An 18,242-nucleotide genomic window follows, 5' to 3' on the forward strand; every position below is an offset into this window, starting at 1 on the left:
TGTCTATCTACTTATCTTTGGTATTAATGCCCTGTTATTCATGGTTATTAAGGAAAATACCAAAGATTCATTAAATTTCATTTTTTTGGTTAAATTTTGAGCATTGTTCCATATGTTTGTAGATAGTTTAGATTTCTTCAATTGACAATTTATCTGTTAGGAAATTAAAAATGAGAAATTCTTCTTATGTTTATAAATGAGAAATTATTCTCTGTAGGCCTTACATATTAGTTTCTCCTATTACTGAGAATCTGATCCATAACAGTCAGTTAATGAACATATGTTAGGCACATACTATGGACCAGGTACTTTACTAAGTAAGTGCTAAAGATACAAAGAAAGGGAAAAGCCAGTCTCTACTCTGAAGGAGCTCAGTTTAATGGAGAAGAAAGCATGCAAATATTTATGGAGAAACAAGTTATAAACAAAATAAAGTGGAAGTAATAAGTAAAGGAAGCACTCAGCCTAGCTCTCCCAAAACTTTCTTCCAAACAATTTTAAAATGAGTCAAATAAAATTCTCCAACAGGAGAGCCAACAAAAGGTGAGACATATTTTGAAGTCCAAAATAAATTGAGAGGTTGGAAGAAGAGATCTGTAACATGGGAGTGGGGACTGTCCTGGAGCCCATGAAGGTGAAACACCAGTGGTAAGATTAGGTGGTAGAGTTTTTTAAAATACCTTTTAAATAAGGTAGTATTGATTGTTTTGATTTATTGTGGTCTTATTCTAGGATTAAGCTCCCTTCTTTAGGAGAATTTAACCTTCACAGCTAAGCCAAATTAACAAAAGTATTGTCTTAAGTCTAGGTTGCTTATAGATTTAGTGAATAGCTTGTGATTGTTAAGATGGAAATTTTGAAAATCAAAGCTGAGGTTAAGAAATTTTAAAAAATGAAACTAATAATTAGAAATAGGTGCTGTTTTATGGACATACTAATAAAATAGATTAATTATTGGTTAATTTGATTAACAAAAAGAAATGAAAAAACCAAATCACCAGTCTGAAAACTGAAAGGGTAAATGCATAAACAATGAAGATGAAATTCAGTCAAACATTGAAAAAATATTTTATCTCAAAACTATGAATTTTTTGAAACAACTGGTAAAGAAAGTTTTATCAAATTCATTTTATGGCACAAATATGTTTTTGATACCTAAACAAGGGTATGGGAATATGCACACATTAATACATGATTGATAGAACTGTAAAATGACAAATCCATTTTGGAAACTAATTTGAAATTGTGCAAAGAAAGTAAGAAACATATCCAAAGCCTTTAATACAAAGACTCCATTATGTTTCAAGGAGGCAATCAGTAAGAAAAATGTTCCCCTCTAATCCAAAATACTCATAATAGCACTTATTCTGATAGCTATGAATTAGAAACAAAGTAGATGCTCATCACCCGAATAATTATCAAACAAGGCATGGAACATGAATGTCATGGAACACTGTGACAGAGCTGTAGGAAAGATATATGTTATGAGTACAGAGAGGTATGGAAAGATCTTTGTGAACTTATGTAACGTGAATTAAGTAGAGCCAAGCAACAGTATATATACAAAGTATATGAAAATAATGACAGCAAAAAAATTTAAAGTACCTGTAGACAATATTAAAGATCAAGTGGGACTGCAAAGGAAACATGAGAAGATACCATCACCCTATTACATCTAAGTGGAGAGAGATCCAGAGGAGTCACATATTGCACACATTCTTGAAGAATCCATCTATTAGTTGTGCTCCGTTTTTCCTCCCTAAAACAAGAAATACTATTTGTCACACATGGCATAGCTCTTTAGGACAGGAAGAAGAAGGGATACATAGGGCCACTCTATTGATGTAAGAAAGAGAAAACACTGAATCCAGAAAGAGGACTATGGGGACTGAATGTGGATCACAACATAGTATTTTCACCTTTTTTGTTGTTGTTTGCTTGCTTGCTTTTTCTCTATCATTTTTTCCCTTTTTGATCTGATTTTTCTTGTGCAGCATAATAAATGTAGAATTATATTTAGAAGATTTACACATGTTTAATCTATACTGGATTATTTGCTGTTTAAGGGATGGGGGAGGAAAGTAGGGGGGGAGCAAACTATGGAACAGAAGGTTTTGCAAGGGTAAATGTTGAAAACTATCTTAAGATGTATTTTGAAAAATTAAAAAAGTTATTATAAAAAAAAAAGAAAGAGAATACATCCATTTTTTTTAAGAAGTCAAGAATCTCAATAGTAATAATGGAGGGAGAGAAGGAAGAAAGAAAAGGGTTTGAATTAGTGATTATCAGTAGCAGATCTCAAATTATACAACAAAATAGTTTGTCATTTAGTCCTGTCTGACTTTTTTCTGACCCCATTTTGGGTTTTCTTGGCAAAGATACTAGAGTAGTTCACAATTCCTTCTGCAGTTCACTTGACAGAATGAAGAACTGAGCTAAACAGAGCCCAGGACCACAGAGCTAGCCAGCATCTGAGGCCAGATTTGATATTAGGAAGATGAGTCTTACTGATTTCAGATCCTGTGGGACACCTCACTGCCCAGAAAACAATTGGAATTTGTTAAAAATAGAAAGATTGAGCAATGAAAAAAATAAGATATGACATATACAGAAGCAAACATATAAAATAACAGTGTTTAATGCATCCAAATTCAGCAGTGGGGTGGGCACGCTATTTGAGTTTTACAAAAGCAGATGTGATCATGGAAAAGCCAATAGCAAATTAGAGGAGTAAGAAGGATATTACTCTTCAAATGTATGGATGGGGAAGATGTCATAGCAGAACAAGTGATGGAGAAGATCACAAAAAATAAAATGACAATTTGGCTTCTATGAAGATGAAATGTTTTTTGCCCAAACAGACCAAATGCAGTTAAAATGAAAAGGATAACAATAATGTGAGGAAAAACATCTTTACATCAAGTTCTCAAAGAACTGTTGCATATGCAAGATATAGAAGGAAGGGATTCCAATATACAAAAAGAGCCATTCCCCAATAGGGCAAAGATAAACAGGAATTTTTCAAAGGAAGAAATCCAAGCAATCATAGCTCAAAGACAAAATGTGCCTAATCCCTCTTAATGAGAGAAGAGCTCATTAATATAATTCTCCTCTTTCAATCTGTCAGTCAGAGAGATCCTCAGGTTCAAGGACCATCTCTTCTTCCTGTTCCACAAGATACATGGAAAAGCCTATTTCACCAGAAATTGCTTGAAACCAGAAAAAAATATACTATTAAAATTACATTCCAAGGTATGAAAGAGATGATATGGACTTCCTCTTCTCTCCCCAGCCCTAAGGTTTAGCCAAGGATGGGAGGAAAGGAGAAAAAAGGATGGAAACATACACCTGGGGTGAGGAGGGCAGGGAGTGTCCCCAAATGCTTCTCTCTGTTGGTCTTATTTGAATTTCAGCTCACCTCCTCCCCAAGCCCCAGGCCTCCAGACAGAAGCTTGCCTGGGAAGGCAGGAAGCCCAAAGGTAGGGGCAGCCTGAAGAAGCAGGCACATTCAGGTACACATGTGTACATACACATACAGACATGTAGATACACACACAGACAGTTCTTACCCATACACATAACATACACAAACAAAGGTGTAAATGATCCCAGTACCTTCCACTCACCCTTACAGACATGCTCCTAAACACCAAGAGAAGCCAAATGGGGAAGATTCATGAAAAGGCTGGGGGAAGGGAAGAAGAGAGAAAGAGAAGAGAAGGAGAAGATAGGGAAGGGCTGAAGCAGAAGCAGGGAAGGGGGCACCTACCTCACTCACAGCCATTTGGTCATAGCAGGACCCTCGGGATCCCTCAGTCTGGAAGATGGGGGTAATGGAGAGGAGTGTACAGGAGGACAGGAAGAAAAGGGAGGGCAGAGCTCACACCCTCCTCCCATCTTCTGATAGACAAAGAAGACTTTATAGAAGGTGGGAGGAGGCAGTCATTGTAATATCACTAAAGGGTGGGGCTAGTCTCCCAGAGCAGAGGGGGAAGGGAGGAGGGGTGAGGGAAGAGGGACATCAGGCCCAGAGCAGTGGGGATCCCCACCTCCAGCCTTTTCTCTGGATTTACATTATTCAGCTTTACATCACAATGCATCTTCCACCCGGAGGTGGGCCTGGTGCTGACCAGGGTCCTGAGCTCCTGAGGCCAGGTTGCTGGGGCAAGAGGCAGAAGGAGTAGCAGCTGAGCTCAGCTTTCGGTGGTTATGGGGCAGCCTCTTTATAAAAATTGGAAGGGGAAGGAAAAAGCGTTAAGGGGGGAGGCCAAGGGAGGGGTGTCCTGGGCTCCACAGAGGGGAAGAGCACAGTAGCTCAGGAGCATCTGCAAAACCCCAGCCCTTGAATGGGACTTGGATTCCTGACAGCCCCCAGAGCAAAGGAGGAAGGGGGTGACAGGAGGGGCGGCTCTCAACCTGCTTTGTCCAGGCAGGAGGAAATAGAGATCAAAACTGGCAGAAAGGGACAGAGGGACACCTAGACATGCACTGGCGCATCTGCCCCCTAATTATATGTGGGTACTCTGAATCCTTTAAAACAAAAACTTTCCAGAGCCTGGACAGAGGGAACCACACCCTCCTTTCTGGCTCAGTCTCTTCTATCAGTGACTTCAAAAATTTCTTTCTAACCCTATTTCAGATTTGGGGCTTTGTTCTCTCCAACACCAGCTGCCCTGCCTCTAGTGAATCGGCAGTGGATAGTGAAGTGGAATTGGAGTCCCAAGGCCTAGACTGACATTAAGCACCAAAAAGCCCAGGGCAGAACTTTGAGTCACTCCACTGGAGACACAAGCAACCCTGATCCTGCAGTCCTTCAGCCAATCCTAGGTCTAATTTCCTTATCATCTGGGCCACATCTCCACACCATTTGCACAAAAAGAGCACTGAATAATTTATCAAGGATTTTGCAGAAACCTATGCAAACTATCCATACCACGTTCTCATGGTTGAGCACTTTAGCAACCATGTCAAAAATGGACATGAAGTTAATTTGCTTGGGCTATTTTTGATAAAGCCATGCTGATTTTTCCTGTTCACCATTCCCTTTTCTAGATGTTCCCATTCTTCAGTAACATGTAGCATTTGTGGCACCTCTTCTTCCATTTAGGATCCCCAGAATACTTCGCCCGCATTCAAGACATTCCACTTGTCCATAGACATCCAAAATGAGAGCTCAGGTGCCCCATTTTATTCTTGTCAAAGGAACAAACTGTTCTAATTAAAGGCATTTAATGAAACCTCAGAATAAGACCTGCAATGGAACTTTCCTCCATAACATGCACAGAGCATCCTCTCCCACAAGTAGACCGCCATCAGAGGGGTGGTGGGGAAGGAGTATCCACAACAATGGCACAAGAAGTGTCTCAAAAGGGGACAATTGTGGAGGGGTAATTCATACTTCCCATGGTGCTTCTGGTGATGGCTGGACACTGAGAACATTGCTCCACTGGACTCACCAGACAGTTTTTTCTGTGAGTGGCTCTGTCTGTGACTCTTAATTCCTATCTTGTTTATATTCATTTCTTCATAGCCAGCTAAGCCAGCTAAGCTACAATTGTCTAGAGGCTAGATCCTTTCCATGTTGAGGAAAGTGTGACAGCCACCCCTCCCACAATAAATATAGGCAGGGAGTCCCCAGATAGGATTAGGTATGTCTATATCTACCCATTTCTTTGGATTCAAGTTACACTTATCTAATGTAGATAATCAGATAGATTGTTATGCTTAGATTCAGAATTAGGGGATAATGAATTTAAGTAATAATACAAAGTAGTCTGAGCAGTAAAGGTCAGTGTTCTCCTTCTATCTCACCCCTAAAGCTACCATTATCATGCATATCTGTCAGCAACAAAGTTGCTTTGGTACTCTGTTTAGCCATTGAAAACTCCAGCCTTTTTCTCCAATCTACAGGGCTTCCCAGAAATCAGACCCAAAGTTCATTTATCTCTAAATGGCAGATTCCATTCCCTTATTTTTTTTTTCAATTGGAACATTTTCCCTCTCCAACACCCTCATGTGTTCTTTCCTGAAGCAACAAGTCCCACTGAGGGAGAGCCAGGAGGCAGCTTGTGCTAGGCAAGTCAAACTACTACCACCATCTCAACCATTACTTTCCTGAGACCATGATGGAAACAGCTCAGCACCCTGAATCTGAGTCTCTCAAACCTATGTGTCTCTCGCAGAACACTGATCCTGCTTCAAACTCAGCACCTGCAGTCATCTCTGGGGAAAGCAATTCCTCTGAACAAGAGGCCAGTCAGCCATTCCCACCACCTGTTCCCTATGGGGCAGGTTAGTCAGTCTAGCTAAAGCAGTGAGTCACCTGGGAAGAAAGATTAGAGGTGGCAGGTGGTCTGCTTCCTCTTGCTGCTGTCACTGGAACTAAAAGATTTCTTCATTAACCTCCAGTCTGCCAGTGCTGCACATATATTGTCAGAAGTGTCCAAGGAGAGTGCAGGTCAGCTCTATATACGTGGTCTGCCCCAACTTCAATAAACAACTTTTTAAATCCCTATGTTGTTCTCAAATTCCCTTGACAAATTTGGTTCAATAATTTGCACAAAATTTGAGAATTAGAAAGAATCATTGCAGCCATTTCATCTAATCTATAAAGGAAAGGAATACCCAAGAGTAACACGAGACAAATGGTCATCCAGTTTTTCCTTGGTTCTCCTCAAGGAAGGGGAATCCCCTACTCCTTCAATGTAGACTGGGGAAATTTTGGGGAAATTTTCCTATTTAGGAACATTTTTCCTATTTCATGCCTAAATTGGTCTCTTCATAACTTCCAACTATTACTTATAATTCTGACCTCTAATCTTTCATCCACATAAGAGAGATTTTTGTGTTTGGTTCTTGTTTTCCCAGGTTTCTTTCAAACTGTTCATTTAAGAATTTCTAATGGTGTAACAATATCCCATTATGTTTATATAACGTAATTTGTTTTATATAACATAATGTGTTCATACATTCTTCCAATTGAAGGGTTCCCTATTAGTCTCCATGTTATTACTACTACTACTACTACTACTACTACTACTACTACTACTACTACTACTACCACAAAAAAGTGCTATAAATATATTTTTACACATGAGTCTTTTTCCTTTTTTTTTTTTTTTTTTTTTTTTTGCTATTCTTGGAGTAGGCTCAGTCATGGTACCAAAAGATATACTCAATTCAGTATTTTTAGAACATATTTTAAAATAGATTTTCAGAATGCTTGGGCAGTAGCAAAAAAGAAAAAATTAGTAAAGCAGTTTCCCCACCTTCCTTCCAAAAACTCATTTTCCTTTTTTTAAAAAAATGTCATCTTTACAAATCATTTCATAAAAGTCAATGAATTGGTCTCTTAACTAGCTATCTTCTTATCTTCAGTATCAAAGCTCTAATATTCATGAGTGTAAAGTAGAACTCAGAGGTGCTTTGTGTTTTCTTGAGTATTTGTAATTTGTAGAACTGTTTCATATGGATATGGGTAGGCTAAATTTCTTCCTTGGAAAAATGCCTGTGTATATTCTTAGACCATTTATCAGTTGGGAAATTTCCCTTATGATTATATTAGAATCAGTTTTCTATCTACCTTACACATCAAAGAAACTTGCTACAAAGGTTTTTATCCATTTAGCTGCTTTTTCCTGAGTTTAAATACATTAATTTTGTTTTTACAAAAACATGTGAATTTTATGTAATTTTAATGATTAATTTTACCTCCTGGGATCCTCTCTTTCTCTTCTTGGTCACTGAAGACTTCCAAAAATAATTACTCAGTTCTGGAAGTTTTTATACTCTCTCCTTTATATCTAACTAATGTATTTAAAACTTATCTTGTTCTATGTTGTGAAGATACTGATCCATGCCAAAATTCTGACATCCTGATTTACCCTGTCTTCAGAAACTTTTGTCAAAAAGTAAGTTCTTCACTGGGAAATGAGTGTGGACCACAAAACAGAATTTACACTCTTTCTGTTATTGTTTACTTGCATTTTTGTTTTTCTTCCCAGGTTATTTTTACCTTCTTTCTAAATCCAATTTTTCTCACGTAGCAAGACAACTGTATAAATATGTATACATATATTGTATTCAACATAATACTTTAACATATTTAACATGCATGGGACTACCTGCCATCTAGGGGAGGGGGCAGGGGAAAGTGGGGAAAAGTTGCAACAGAAGTTTTTGCAAGGGTCAATGTTAAAAAATTACCCATGCATATGTTTTGTCAATAAAAAGATATAATTAAAAAATAAAAGAAAATGTGGGTAATAATAGAATCTACCTCAAATAGTTATTGTAAGGATTACATGTGATAATATATGTAAAACATTTATAAAATAGAGTACAATAGAAATGTGAGCTATTATGGCTTTCATTTTCTATATATTGTTGATATTCCCCCTCCCCCCCACAAAAAAAAGTAAGTTCTTACCCTCAATGACAGGCCACAAGCTTTTTAGAAGCACCCATGCTGAATGAACCTCATGCCTGTTAATTGATACACCCCAAGGGTGAGGTTAGTTGACATCTTTGAACATGGGATGTATCATCAGGGAGGGGAGACATATTAAGAACTGTATGTAGTCGAATGACATGTGACTTCTGAAGGTCTCCTCCAATGGAAACTCTGGGAAGAAGGAGGAGGTGGAGGTTAGGCAGGATTACAAGGTATACCTGTGGGCTTTCTGCCTGTGAGTTGTGAGGGTAAATTATGGAGTTTTCACACCAGCTCCTGAAGGAGTATATTAAAAAGATTAACTGCTTCACATATTCAGTGTCTATTGATTCACTGTGCCCTTCTGAGGATTCAGAGTATTATTTCTCACAGTGTGAACCTAGATTTTGCCAAGTCAGAATTGAGGGGTGGTCCATGAGACGGTACTGCCTTTTATACTCCCAGCTCACTAGTGTGCTCTTATCTCTAGATGACTGGAAAGATAAGGGGCAAATTTATTTTTTAAATGTTAAAAGAAAAGCCATTTCCAAAAGTAATCAAATTTTGTCTCATGAACTTCAGCTTATTGGCCTGAACTTAATTGTTTATGGGATTTCTGTCTACATCTACTCTCCCTTTAATGTGAGAAGTCCTTATTCTAGCCTTACCCTTTGTTGAAATGAGTTTTCAAGGATTCACATGACACTTTGGCTTAGATGAGATATCATCAGCGATAAATAACATCACTTCAGCACCAAAGACCCTGGAAAGTTCTGCCAGGCTTGCTCTCTGAGAGACACCTACTCTGGTCACACTCACCGAGGCATCAGAGGGACCCCGTGGGGACATGGCAGCACAACCATGGGCAGCTGCATGGCTCAGTGGATAGAGGGATGGACCTGGAGTAAGGAAGGCTCATCTACAGGAACACAAATCTGGCCTCAGATATGTATTAGCTATGAAATCCTGGGCAAATCACTTAACCCTCTTTCCCTAGTTCCTTATGGATAATATAAGTTGGAGAAGGAAGTGGAAAACCACTGTAGAATCTTTGTCCCCCCCCCTCAAAAAAAAAAGCCAAATGGGGTCACACAGATTCAGTCACAACTGAAAAGGAACTCAACCATGGTCAGATACACTTAGACTCACATCTGTCACCTGTCATCCCTGCAGACATCAATGTAACCTATATCATCATCAAAGAAAAAATTTTAAAAGTGCTCTGCAAAAAGGAGTTTACTTTGTTTACTTTCCAGAATGCCTCATTCTTCTGACATCTGCTGTGCTTTGTTAACAGAACAATGAGGAGCAGCTAGGTGGTGCAGTGGTTAGAGCACCAGCCCTGAAGTCAGGAGGACCTGAGTTAAAATCTGATCTCAGACATTTAACATTTCTTAGTTGTGGGACCCTGGGTGAGTCACTTAACCCCAATTGCCTCAGCAAGAAAAAAAAACACAGAATAATGAAAGATTTGCCCCAAAAGCCATTTCATTTCCTTTTCCCAATCTGAAAATGATTGACAGTGAATTTGTAAAGGGCTGATAGCAAATTCACCATGGTATTTTTAAACTTCAATTCCAAGTCGTGTGTGATAGGACAATAGTCTACCAGTATTACTCAACAAAACAGGTTTCAGCCATGCCTCTTTCTTGGCTATATATATATAATAATTATTTTGCTGCAAAAAGTGACCAAGCTACTCCTGCAGCCCCAAGGCTATCTTTATTTTGTTCTATAATTAACTCACTCTCCCATTCCCCACAATGGCGCTTTAGAAAATTGTCATCCCTCCTCACATCTCCCATGGCTCCTTCCCACCCTAACCCCCATGATCTCAGTGGAGATTTTCCTGAAAATATGTAGGTCAGTCCCTGAGAGCTCTTTCCCCTCTCTCTCTTCCTCTCACATTACTCAGGTGCCCTCTGCCACTCCATCACCCCTGTCTCCCACATAAGGATGTGCATACTGCTTATTGAGCAAAACCCCTCTACCTGCATGAGTGGTCCCCTTCCAACCCATTTCCTCCAACAGACCACTTCCTCTATCATGTCTCACTTCAATACCTCCCTGGGCATTGGCTACTTTCCACAGCCTATAAACATGTCTATGTCTCCCCAATCCTTAAAAATACCTCTGTCTGGATCTATTCATCCCTTCTAATTATCCTCTCATATAGCCCCTCCCCTTTGTGGCCAAACTACTTGACAAGTCCATTTCCAAAATCACCTTTATTTGATGTCCCTTCTCAACATTTTTTAAGGATTTCAAATTGAATATTTTATTAACATGGTAGTTGTCTTTGTAAATGTGCACAAATACTTGCACACTCTAAATGGAGAAAATTAAAAATAAAAGAGTTGTTTAGGTTTTTCATTATTGTAGGCAATCATGTCCACATCACTTATAAAGGTATTGCCGAATCTGTCCAAGGAAGCAGAATTTGGAAGAAGCAACAGTGGCATAGCAGAGCTTTCAACATGAGAGAGCTGACATCATGTGGACTTTTGCTGTGAAATTTGTCTTTGCAAAATATGAAAAGAAGACGGGCAGAAAATAAGAGGAAGTGGTGTAAAGTAGGCTTTTGCAGAGTCAATTTGAAGAAAAATGCTTAGTCCTTCTCTGGAACCAGTTTCAGAATTTTTCCAATTGCAATGGTCTTCCCCTCATCTCTTAAGGTAAAACGACCCATCTGAGGGAAATCTTTGAAGGTCTCAAGGCAGATGGTTCCTGCTGTTCTTAAACGGGCAATGCATACTTGATCTTGTTTGACAAAACGTGGTCGTGTCTTACTTTTTTCTCCTGTTTTTTTGTCTACCAAGCAGATTAAGGCTGTTATCTCTACTTCTTCGATACAGGTATGAATGTGCAGCACGGCATTATAACCTGAGCAGATGATAGATTTGTGCTCAATAATCACTATCTGAGCATCAAATGTACGTCCAAAATGACAAAGATTTTTAGGATCACAAAGTATGAATCCTGGAAGTATTTCTTCTTCTTCAATTCCCTTCAGTCTAATCTTGAGGTTTTCCCCTGGGGCTGCAGAATCAGTTTCTACATCATCAGAAAAGATTCTAAGAACTTCCACGGTGTGCTTGTTTGGCATCATCACAAGCTGCTGGCCTTTACAAATAGAGCCTGATTCCAACTTTCCCAGGACCACAGTGCCCATGTCCTTGTATTTATCCACAATCGGCAGTCTAATTGGTCCATCAACTGATCTGTTGAAGTTTGGCAAATCATCCAGATATGGAACAAATGGTAACCCAATATACCAAGGGCAGAAATCTGATGGCTCTTTAAGGTTTGCACCAGTCAGTCCTGAGCAGGGCATGAAGTGTATGTCCTTTTTGGGATTGAAGCCAACTTTTTTCAAAATGGCAGCAACTTTTCTTTGCATTCTTCATATCTCTCATTGCTCCAATTTACTGTTGGGTCGTCCATTTTGTTAACAAGCACTATTAAGTGTTTTACACCGGCTGTTTTTGCCAACATGGCATGTTCTCTTGTCTGTCCTCCCTTTTCAAACCCAGTTTCAAATTCTCCCTTGCGAGCAGAGATGACCAGCACGGCCAGGTCAGCTTGAGAAGCGCCACCAATCATGTGTGGGACAAAACTCTTGTGCCCGGGGGCGTCTAGGATGGTGAAGTGCTTTTTTTCTGTCTCAAAGTAGGCTCGGCCCACTTCCACAGTTTTACCTTTGTCTCGTTCTTCCTGATTCGTGTCCAAGGCCCATGACAAGTACCAAGTTTCTCTGTTTTTTTCCTTAGCTTCTCGTTGATATTTTTCAAGTGTTCTTTTGTCAACCATCCCCGTCAAGTACATTATTTGTCCTCCAATGGTTGATTTGCCAGCGTCCACATGCCCAATGAACACTACGTTCACATGTTCTTTTTTTGAGGCGGCTGCTGGTGCTGCCACAGATTGACCTTTGGGTAGTTTTTCCTCCTTCTCCACCATCATTTCTGGAGCACTCGCCTCTGGAGGTCCCCCGTCCCCCAACGAGCCTTCCCCCGCTTCTGCTTCACTCGGTCCTTGGTGCTCCCACGATTCTTCTGGGGACATTTCGGTCTCTCCACTTGTTTTTGTGACCGGTTCTGAAACTTCCATGCTCACCGCTGAGCTGGAACCTTCATACGACACTGTCTGTTCTTGAGGAGGTTCCACAGGTGCCTCGGGGCCAGCAGGGCCTCCTGCTCCGGAGCCGTCTCCCCGGGCGGCGGCACCTGCGGGGGCGGCGGCGGCGGCGGCGGCGGCGGCTGGGGGCGGCGATGGCGGCGGCTCCCGGACCGGGCCCCTCAAGGAGGGCTGCAGGAACTCACCGGGGCGGATGTTGAGCTCCCCGCGCAAGGAGGCGCTGAGGTTCTGGGCTTCGGTAGCCGCGACTGGAAGAGCGCCACCGGTGCTCCAGCCTTCCGTGTCCGTCTGTTCCCAGCACTCGGGCGCTGAGTCGCCGCTGCTGCCGCCGCTCAAGTCGCCACAGCTGCCGGGATCCATGGTCGAAGGGGGTCCTGTGTGTGGAAAGGAGAGGGCGGGAAATGGGGGAGGGGAGCAAGCAGGGCACTCTGACTAGAGGTTACCGGGATGAGGAAAAAGGGAGATAGAGACGCAAACCCTGGCGGCGCCGCTACAGCCTCGGATCCAACTCTACCGCGGGCGGAAAAGAAGGCGGCGGCTCAACCCCGCCCCCCGACTCTGCACGTGTGAGACTGTGTGCAGATCTCCTCTCTTCCTCCCCACCCCACTCCCACCCCCCGCCCCTTCTGAACTTTCTAACTTGCCCTCATCGTTCCCCTGAAACTTCTCACGTTGCTATTTATCTCTTGGACACCAAATCCCTGTTCTTTTCGTAACCTTCGCTTTTGCTGATTGCTTTGCAGACTCACACTGAGATTGAGGCTACTCTTGATACTTTTATCTCAGTTTTCCCCCAAGTTATTCCCGACAGTACAGTTTCTCCTTTAAGTCAGTAAATATTTATTAAGTATCTATTATGTGCCAGGCACCGTAGTAAGCCCTGAGAATGCAAAGAAAGCTAAAAGACAGGACCAGCTCCTGAGTGACCCCTCACCTTGGCTACTCCGTCTCCGTATCCTTAGCTGAGTCTTCATGCAGGTTGTGCCTTGTAACCACTGGCCGCTGTCCCGGGCTGACTCGCCTTCTATCACAATGGCCCTATTCCCAACAGCTCTTTTCTCCTCAGATCTTCTCCCCTCCTCCTATCCCTTTCTCTTTATGTTTTTGCTTCTTTCTTTTTTGCTTCATTTTTTTCACATTATCTACTTTCCCCTTTTTGCCCCCTTTCAATTCTTCCAGTAAATTCTTCCTCCCACTACCAAAACAAGACCTCCCTCATCTCCTTTTTAAACCTTCCCCTCTTCCCCCTCCTCCCCCTCCTCATCCATTTCCCTGAAGACTCTTCACTTCCTGAAACGGCAAGCTTTAATTTGCCCTCTTTGCTAATCATCAATTTGACCCACGGGCATCTCACATTCCCTTTTATTCCCTTTCCATTTACCAGCTCATTGGTACTCCCATCAATATCACAGACAGGTTATGATCAATATCTGTTCATTGCTTCTAGAACTTGTTTTTCAGCTAAATTATTAAATTCAAACACGATGTGTCTTGGAAATTGCACTCTTGGTGTTTCTTTTCTAGAAATCATCTATGCATTTTGTTATTTGGTATCTCATTAGCTATTTTAGGAATGTGGGGAGTTCTCTTGAATAACTTCCTGCATCACACCATCAAACCATCTCTCTCCATCCTGTCTATCAATTCTGGTCTTTATGATCCAACGATAAGGTGTTTCTTATATATTGAGAATATTTTCTTTAAATATTCTTGGTTTTGGCTTCTCCTTTTTTTGTCATTCATTTCTGTGCAAATCAAAAAATTATTGCCAGCAGCATGAAAAGAAAGGATTCATGTAACAGAGCTATAGTTAATCACTTTTTTGCCTAAGAGTTTAGAGTTTGAAATAACATATTCCAAAATGCAAAGAATATTACAACTTATAAGCAAAATACCCACCCAAATAGTATAATCTCACAGGGGAAATCATGGATTTATATTGAAATGATGGACTTCCAACTATTCTTGATGAAAAACCTAGAGTTGCATAGAAACTTCAAGGTGCAAGCATAGCATTCAGTAAAAGACAGCTAAAGTTCACATGTCTATATTCACTTCAGTGACTAACTCCCAAACATCATCATACCAACAATAGAGTTCTCAGGACAGTAATAAGGTGGAAAGTGGAGGCCAACAGATGGACACAGGTGGATTCTTCTGATCCAAAGTGAATTAATGGATGAATCTTGGGGAAAAAGAGAAGACCACAGAAAAGAAGAGTTGTTTTAACTTAACCAGCCAATCCAACATGCATTTGTTAAGTGCCTGCTGTGTATATGCCAGGCACTGTCATCAAGGACAAATCCTTCATACTTTGCATTTTTCACCATATAAAAATAGACAATCTTATATTTGTCATATTTTAGTCTAATTTGTCACATGCAAGCTTAAGGCCCTTTACCCTTTATGGAGAATTAAAAGCCAAATTCTGATGTCCCCTGGGGAAACCATGGCTTTCTGGTAATAGCTACTCTGGGAGGTCAAATTATATTCTGCAAAGAACTTCAGTTGCCATGGAGTCAGAGGACCTGGGTTCAAATGTTGCTTCTGAGGCTTAGTACCTGTGTGTCCACAGGCAACAACTTATTGCGCATCAGTTTCTTCCCCCCTGTCTAGAACGGTGAGGTCACCAGAGTGCCCAGTATGATTTTTGTTCCTTTCCTGATGCATATCTCATTGCAACAGCTGCTTGCTTTATAGATATTCTTATGCATCCTATTGTGCTGTCAGCATCTATATTTCTCCAGCTCTGGCTCTGCCTTTCTCTATCTCTGCATCTCTAAATGTATCTTTGTTCTCTGTCAATATGCACAATATACACAGTGCCTATATGTATCTATGTGGGTATGTCCTGATTCTTTGTAGTCCCTGTGGTTTAAATCTCCTCCCATCTGACAGTCCAGGACAAAGCTCTGAAGAAGTCTCCCTTCTCCCTCTCACCAAGGGATCATATTGGATACCTGATAAAGAGGTAGCCTGAGTATTCCAGGTATCCTTGGCAACAACCAGTCACCATGACATCCAGTGATTGGAACTGGCTGTTGCTTCAATAATGGACACAAATTTGCCTCTACAAGGGTTATATTTCACCAAAGGTGGGCTGGCTGAGTCAATCTTGATTTCTACTGGAAAAGATATAAGACCCCCCCCATCTGACTCTCTGCCATTTCAGCAAGCCAGGGAAAGCATCCTGGTGTCAATTGACTGGTATTTTTGATACAGAGGGGTTCACTATCTGTTTATGCTTTCACATTTGCATTCATTAAATGGCTCAACTCAACAATAATTTGCAGGGATTGAGCCAAACCAGCTAGCAGCAGTCACTCATACAGTGGTATGGCATAAGCTCTGCTAGATTTAAACAATTTCATTTGTGTTACCTTGCAAGGGACGTATTCCTTTTTGCTTTTTTCATTCAGGTTTTACTAAAAATCTACATTTTCCCCTACAAACATAAGGTTCTGCCAGAGGTCAGATGGTGGTCAGAAGAGTTTGGTCTTAGTTAGTTTTGAATGATTAGACAAACTTGTTTGCCAACTATAACAATAGAAGATCTCAATACCAGTTCCTTACTGGGAAGATCTCTAGCATAAAGTATGTGAATTTTGGCAAATACCCCCTCTGTTAAGCTGAAACTCTGAGTTGATGCACTGGAATCAGACATCCGAGCATTTAAGGCTAATTACTTATTGGACAATACTCTATTAGCATATGCTTGGAAAATGGTCCTTCCCACTATTCTGTGCTGGCTCAATCTTTTGGTGTATACAGAGAATTGTAGGAGAGATTAGGGGGTAGAATAAGACAAGCCAGAGTCACTTTGGCAGTAGAGGAGGAGAAAGGAGGTCGTGGAGATCTTGCTTCCATCCCCTTCACTTATACCCTTAAAGACCAAGAATAAAGACCAAGGACTTTTGCTTATCCTGACTCCGGCTGATTCTAAGGCATGCAGAGTGCTAATTTGCTCTTCACATTTGGTGCCCAATATGTGTGAACTAAGGACCCTAATTTCACTGAAGAAGTCCCTGGTGACCAGGAAATAAGGTGAGTATTTTAATAGACAAACAGGGATCTTACTTTGTTAAGGGCTAAACTAGTAACCTTTTCTAGCTGAAATGGGGCAGATATTAGGAAAAGGTTCTCCCCCATCCCCAGCTGCACTCCCACCCTCACCTCCACCCCAAGGGGACACTACAGAAAGCATACTTAAGTTGATCAAGGGACAAGGCTTAATTGTAACTTGGGAACAGATCGCTAGACTCTTGGGTACATTAGAACATACATCCCCTTGGTTCTTAAAGGAAGAAGAGATAGGGCTAGATAATTGGAAGCTAGTAGGAGCTCAAGTATGTGAATACTACAATGATAAAGATCCTGATTCAATATCCAAGGAAACATTCTATATATGCAACATAATACAATTGGCCTTAAAGAATCCTTTAAGTTATAGAAAAAAGAAAAGTTTTAAGAACAGCCAGATGAGGAAATGTGAGGAAAAAGAGGAAGACAAAGGACAAATTAATGGCAATATCATCAGAAGGCAAAGGAGTTAAGTGAGGTTAAAGAGCACAGTGACTCTTACTCTCACAAGGCAGCTTCAACATGGCCTAAACTGCAACAGGTCCTTGACACATCCACATCAACTCCACCTTCCGGGATGGAGGGAGGAGGAGTAGTGGGAGGGGCAGTGATATCACCAACATTTTCCTCCCTCCCTCCCCCCCACCCCCCCCACCCCCAGCAATCACTCCCTCCTATGACTAGATTGCAAAAGGCACTACTTAAAGCCACAGAAGAAGGGCAGGATCTAGCTTATTTGAAAATGGGAATGTATGCTGTGATTCAACAGTTTAACTCTTCAGGTCAAGAAAGTAGAAGATATGCTCCTTTTTCACATAGAAATCCTCAAAGACCTGAAAAAGGTTTGCACTCTTTATGGGGCTACATCATCTAATGTTAAGATGTTATTACAGAACTTGGCTTATGAAGTCTTAACTCCTAGGGACTGGAAATCTATAGCAAGGACATGCTTAGAACCTGGACAAAACTTGTTGTGGCTTTCTGAATATAGTGAGCTCTGTAGGATACAAGCCCAACAAAATAGTCATAGTGGAGTTAATATTCCAATCACCAATTACCAACTAACAGGTGTAGGTTCTTGTGCAGACATTTCAGTACATATTAATTACCCCATAGCAGCATATGAGCAAATTGCTGCTGCTGCTATCAAAGCATGGGTTTCTCTCCATAATAAAGATGACAAGGGGGAGGCCTTCACAAAAATAACACAAGGGTCAAATGAACCCTTTGCTGACTTTGTGGGACGTTTGCAGACAGCTATCACAAGAACTAATGGTGAAAATGCAGTAACAGACATTATGATAAGACAACTTGCTAAAGAAAATGCTAATGAGGTTTGCAGAAGAATTATACTAAAACTATGCAAGGATGCTCCTTTAGAGGAGCTCATAAAATGCTGTGCCACAGTGGGCGCAAATACCTTTTATAGCCAGGCTGTGATGCAGACTTCCTAAGATCTGAAAATGGGAAGACAGGGTCCCTTCTGGCAAGGGACTTCCAGAGACTCATAAATGCTTTCAGTGTAGTAAAGTAAGGGATCTGAAAGCTCAATGTAGGCACAGAGAAAGAGTGAAAAAACAGGATGGGAGAAGAA

General features: G+C 41.0%; 2 protein-coding genes across 3 annotated transcripts in view; both read right to left on the reverse strand.

The window, feature by feature from the left end:
• Positions 1 to 18,242, reverse strand: part of LOC127542965 (eukaryotic peptide chain release factor GTP-binding subunit ERF3A-like) — a 102,026-nt gene that overhangs the window by 47,250 nt on the left and 36,534 nt on the right. The window lies entirely within an intron of this gene.
• The window catches only part of LOC127542966 (eukaryotic peptide chain release factor GTP-binding subunit ERF3A-like), a 33,245-nt gene continuing 25,647 nt past the window's right edge, over positions 10,645 to 18,242 (reverse strand). The window contains 2 exon segments of the mRNA XM_051968916.1: positions 10,645 to 11,806; positions 11,809 to 12,942. Coding sequence (XP_051824876.1) covers positions 11,040 to 11,806; positions 11,809 to 12,928 — 1,887 coding nt within the window. The 5' untranslated portion in view covers positions 12,929 to 12,942 and the 3' untranslated portion in view covers positions 10,645 to 11,039.

Source organism: Antechinus flavipes, chromosome X (assembly GCF_016432865.1).
Source record: "Antechinus flavipes isolate AdamAnt ecotype Samford, QLD, Australia chromosome X, AdamAnt_v2, whole genome shotgun sequence".
Lineage (NCBI taxonomy): Eukaryota > Metazoa > Chordata > Mammalia > Dasyuromorphia > Dasyuridae > Antechinus > Antechinus flavipes.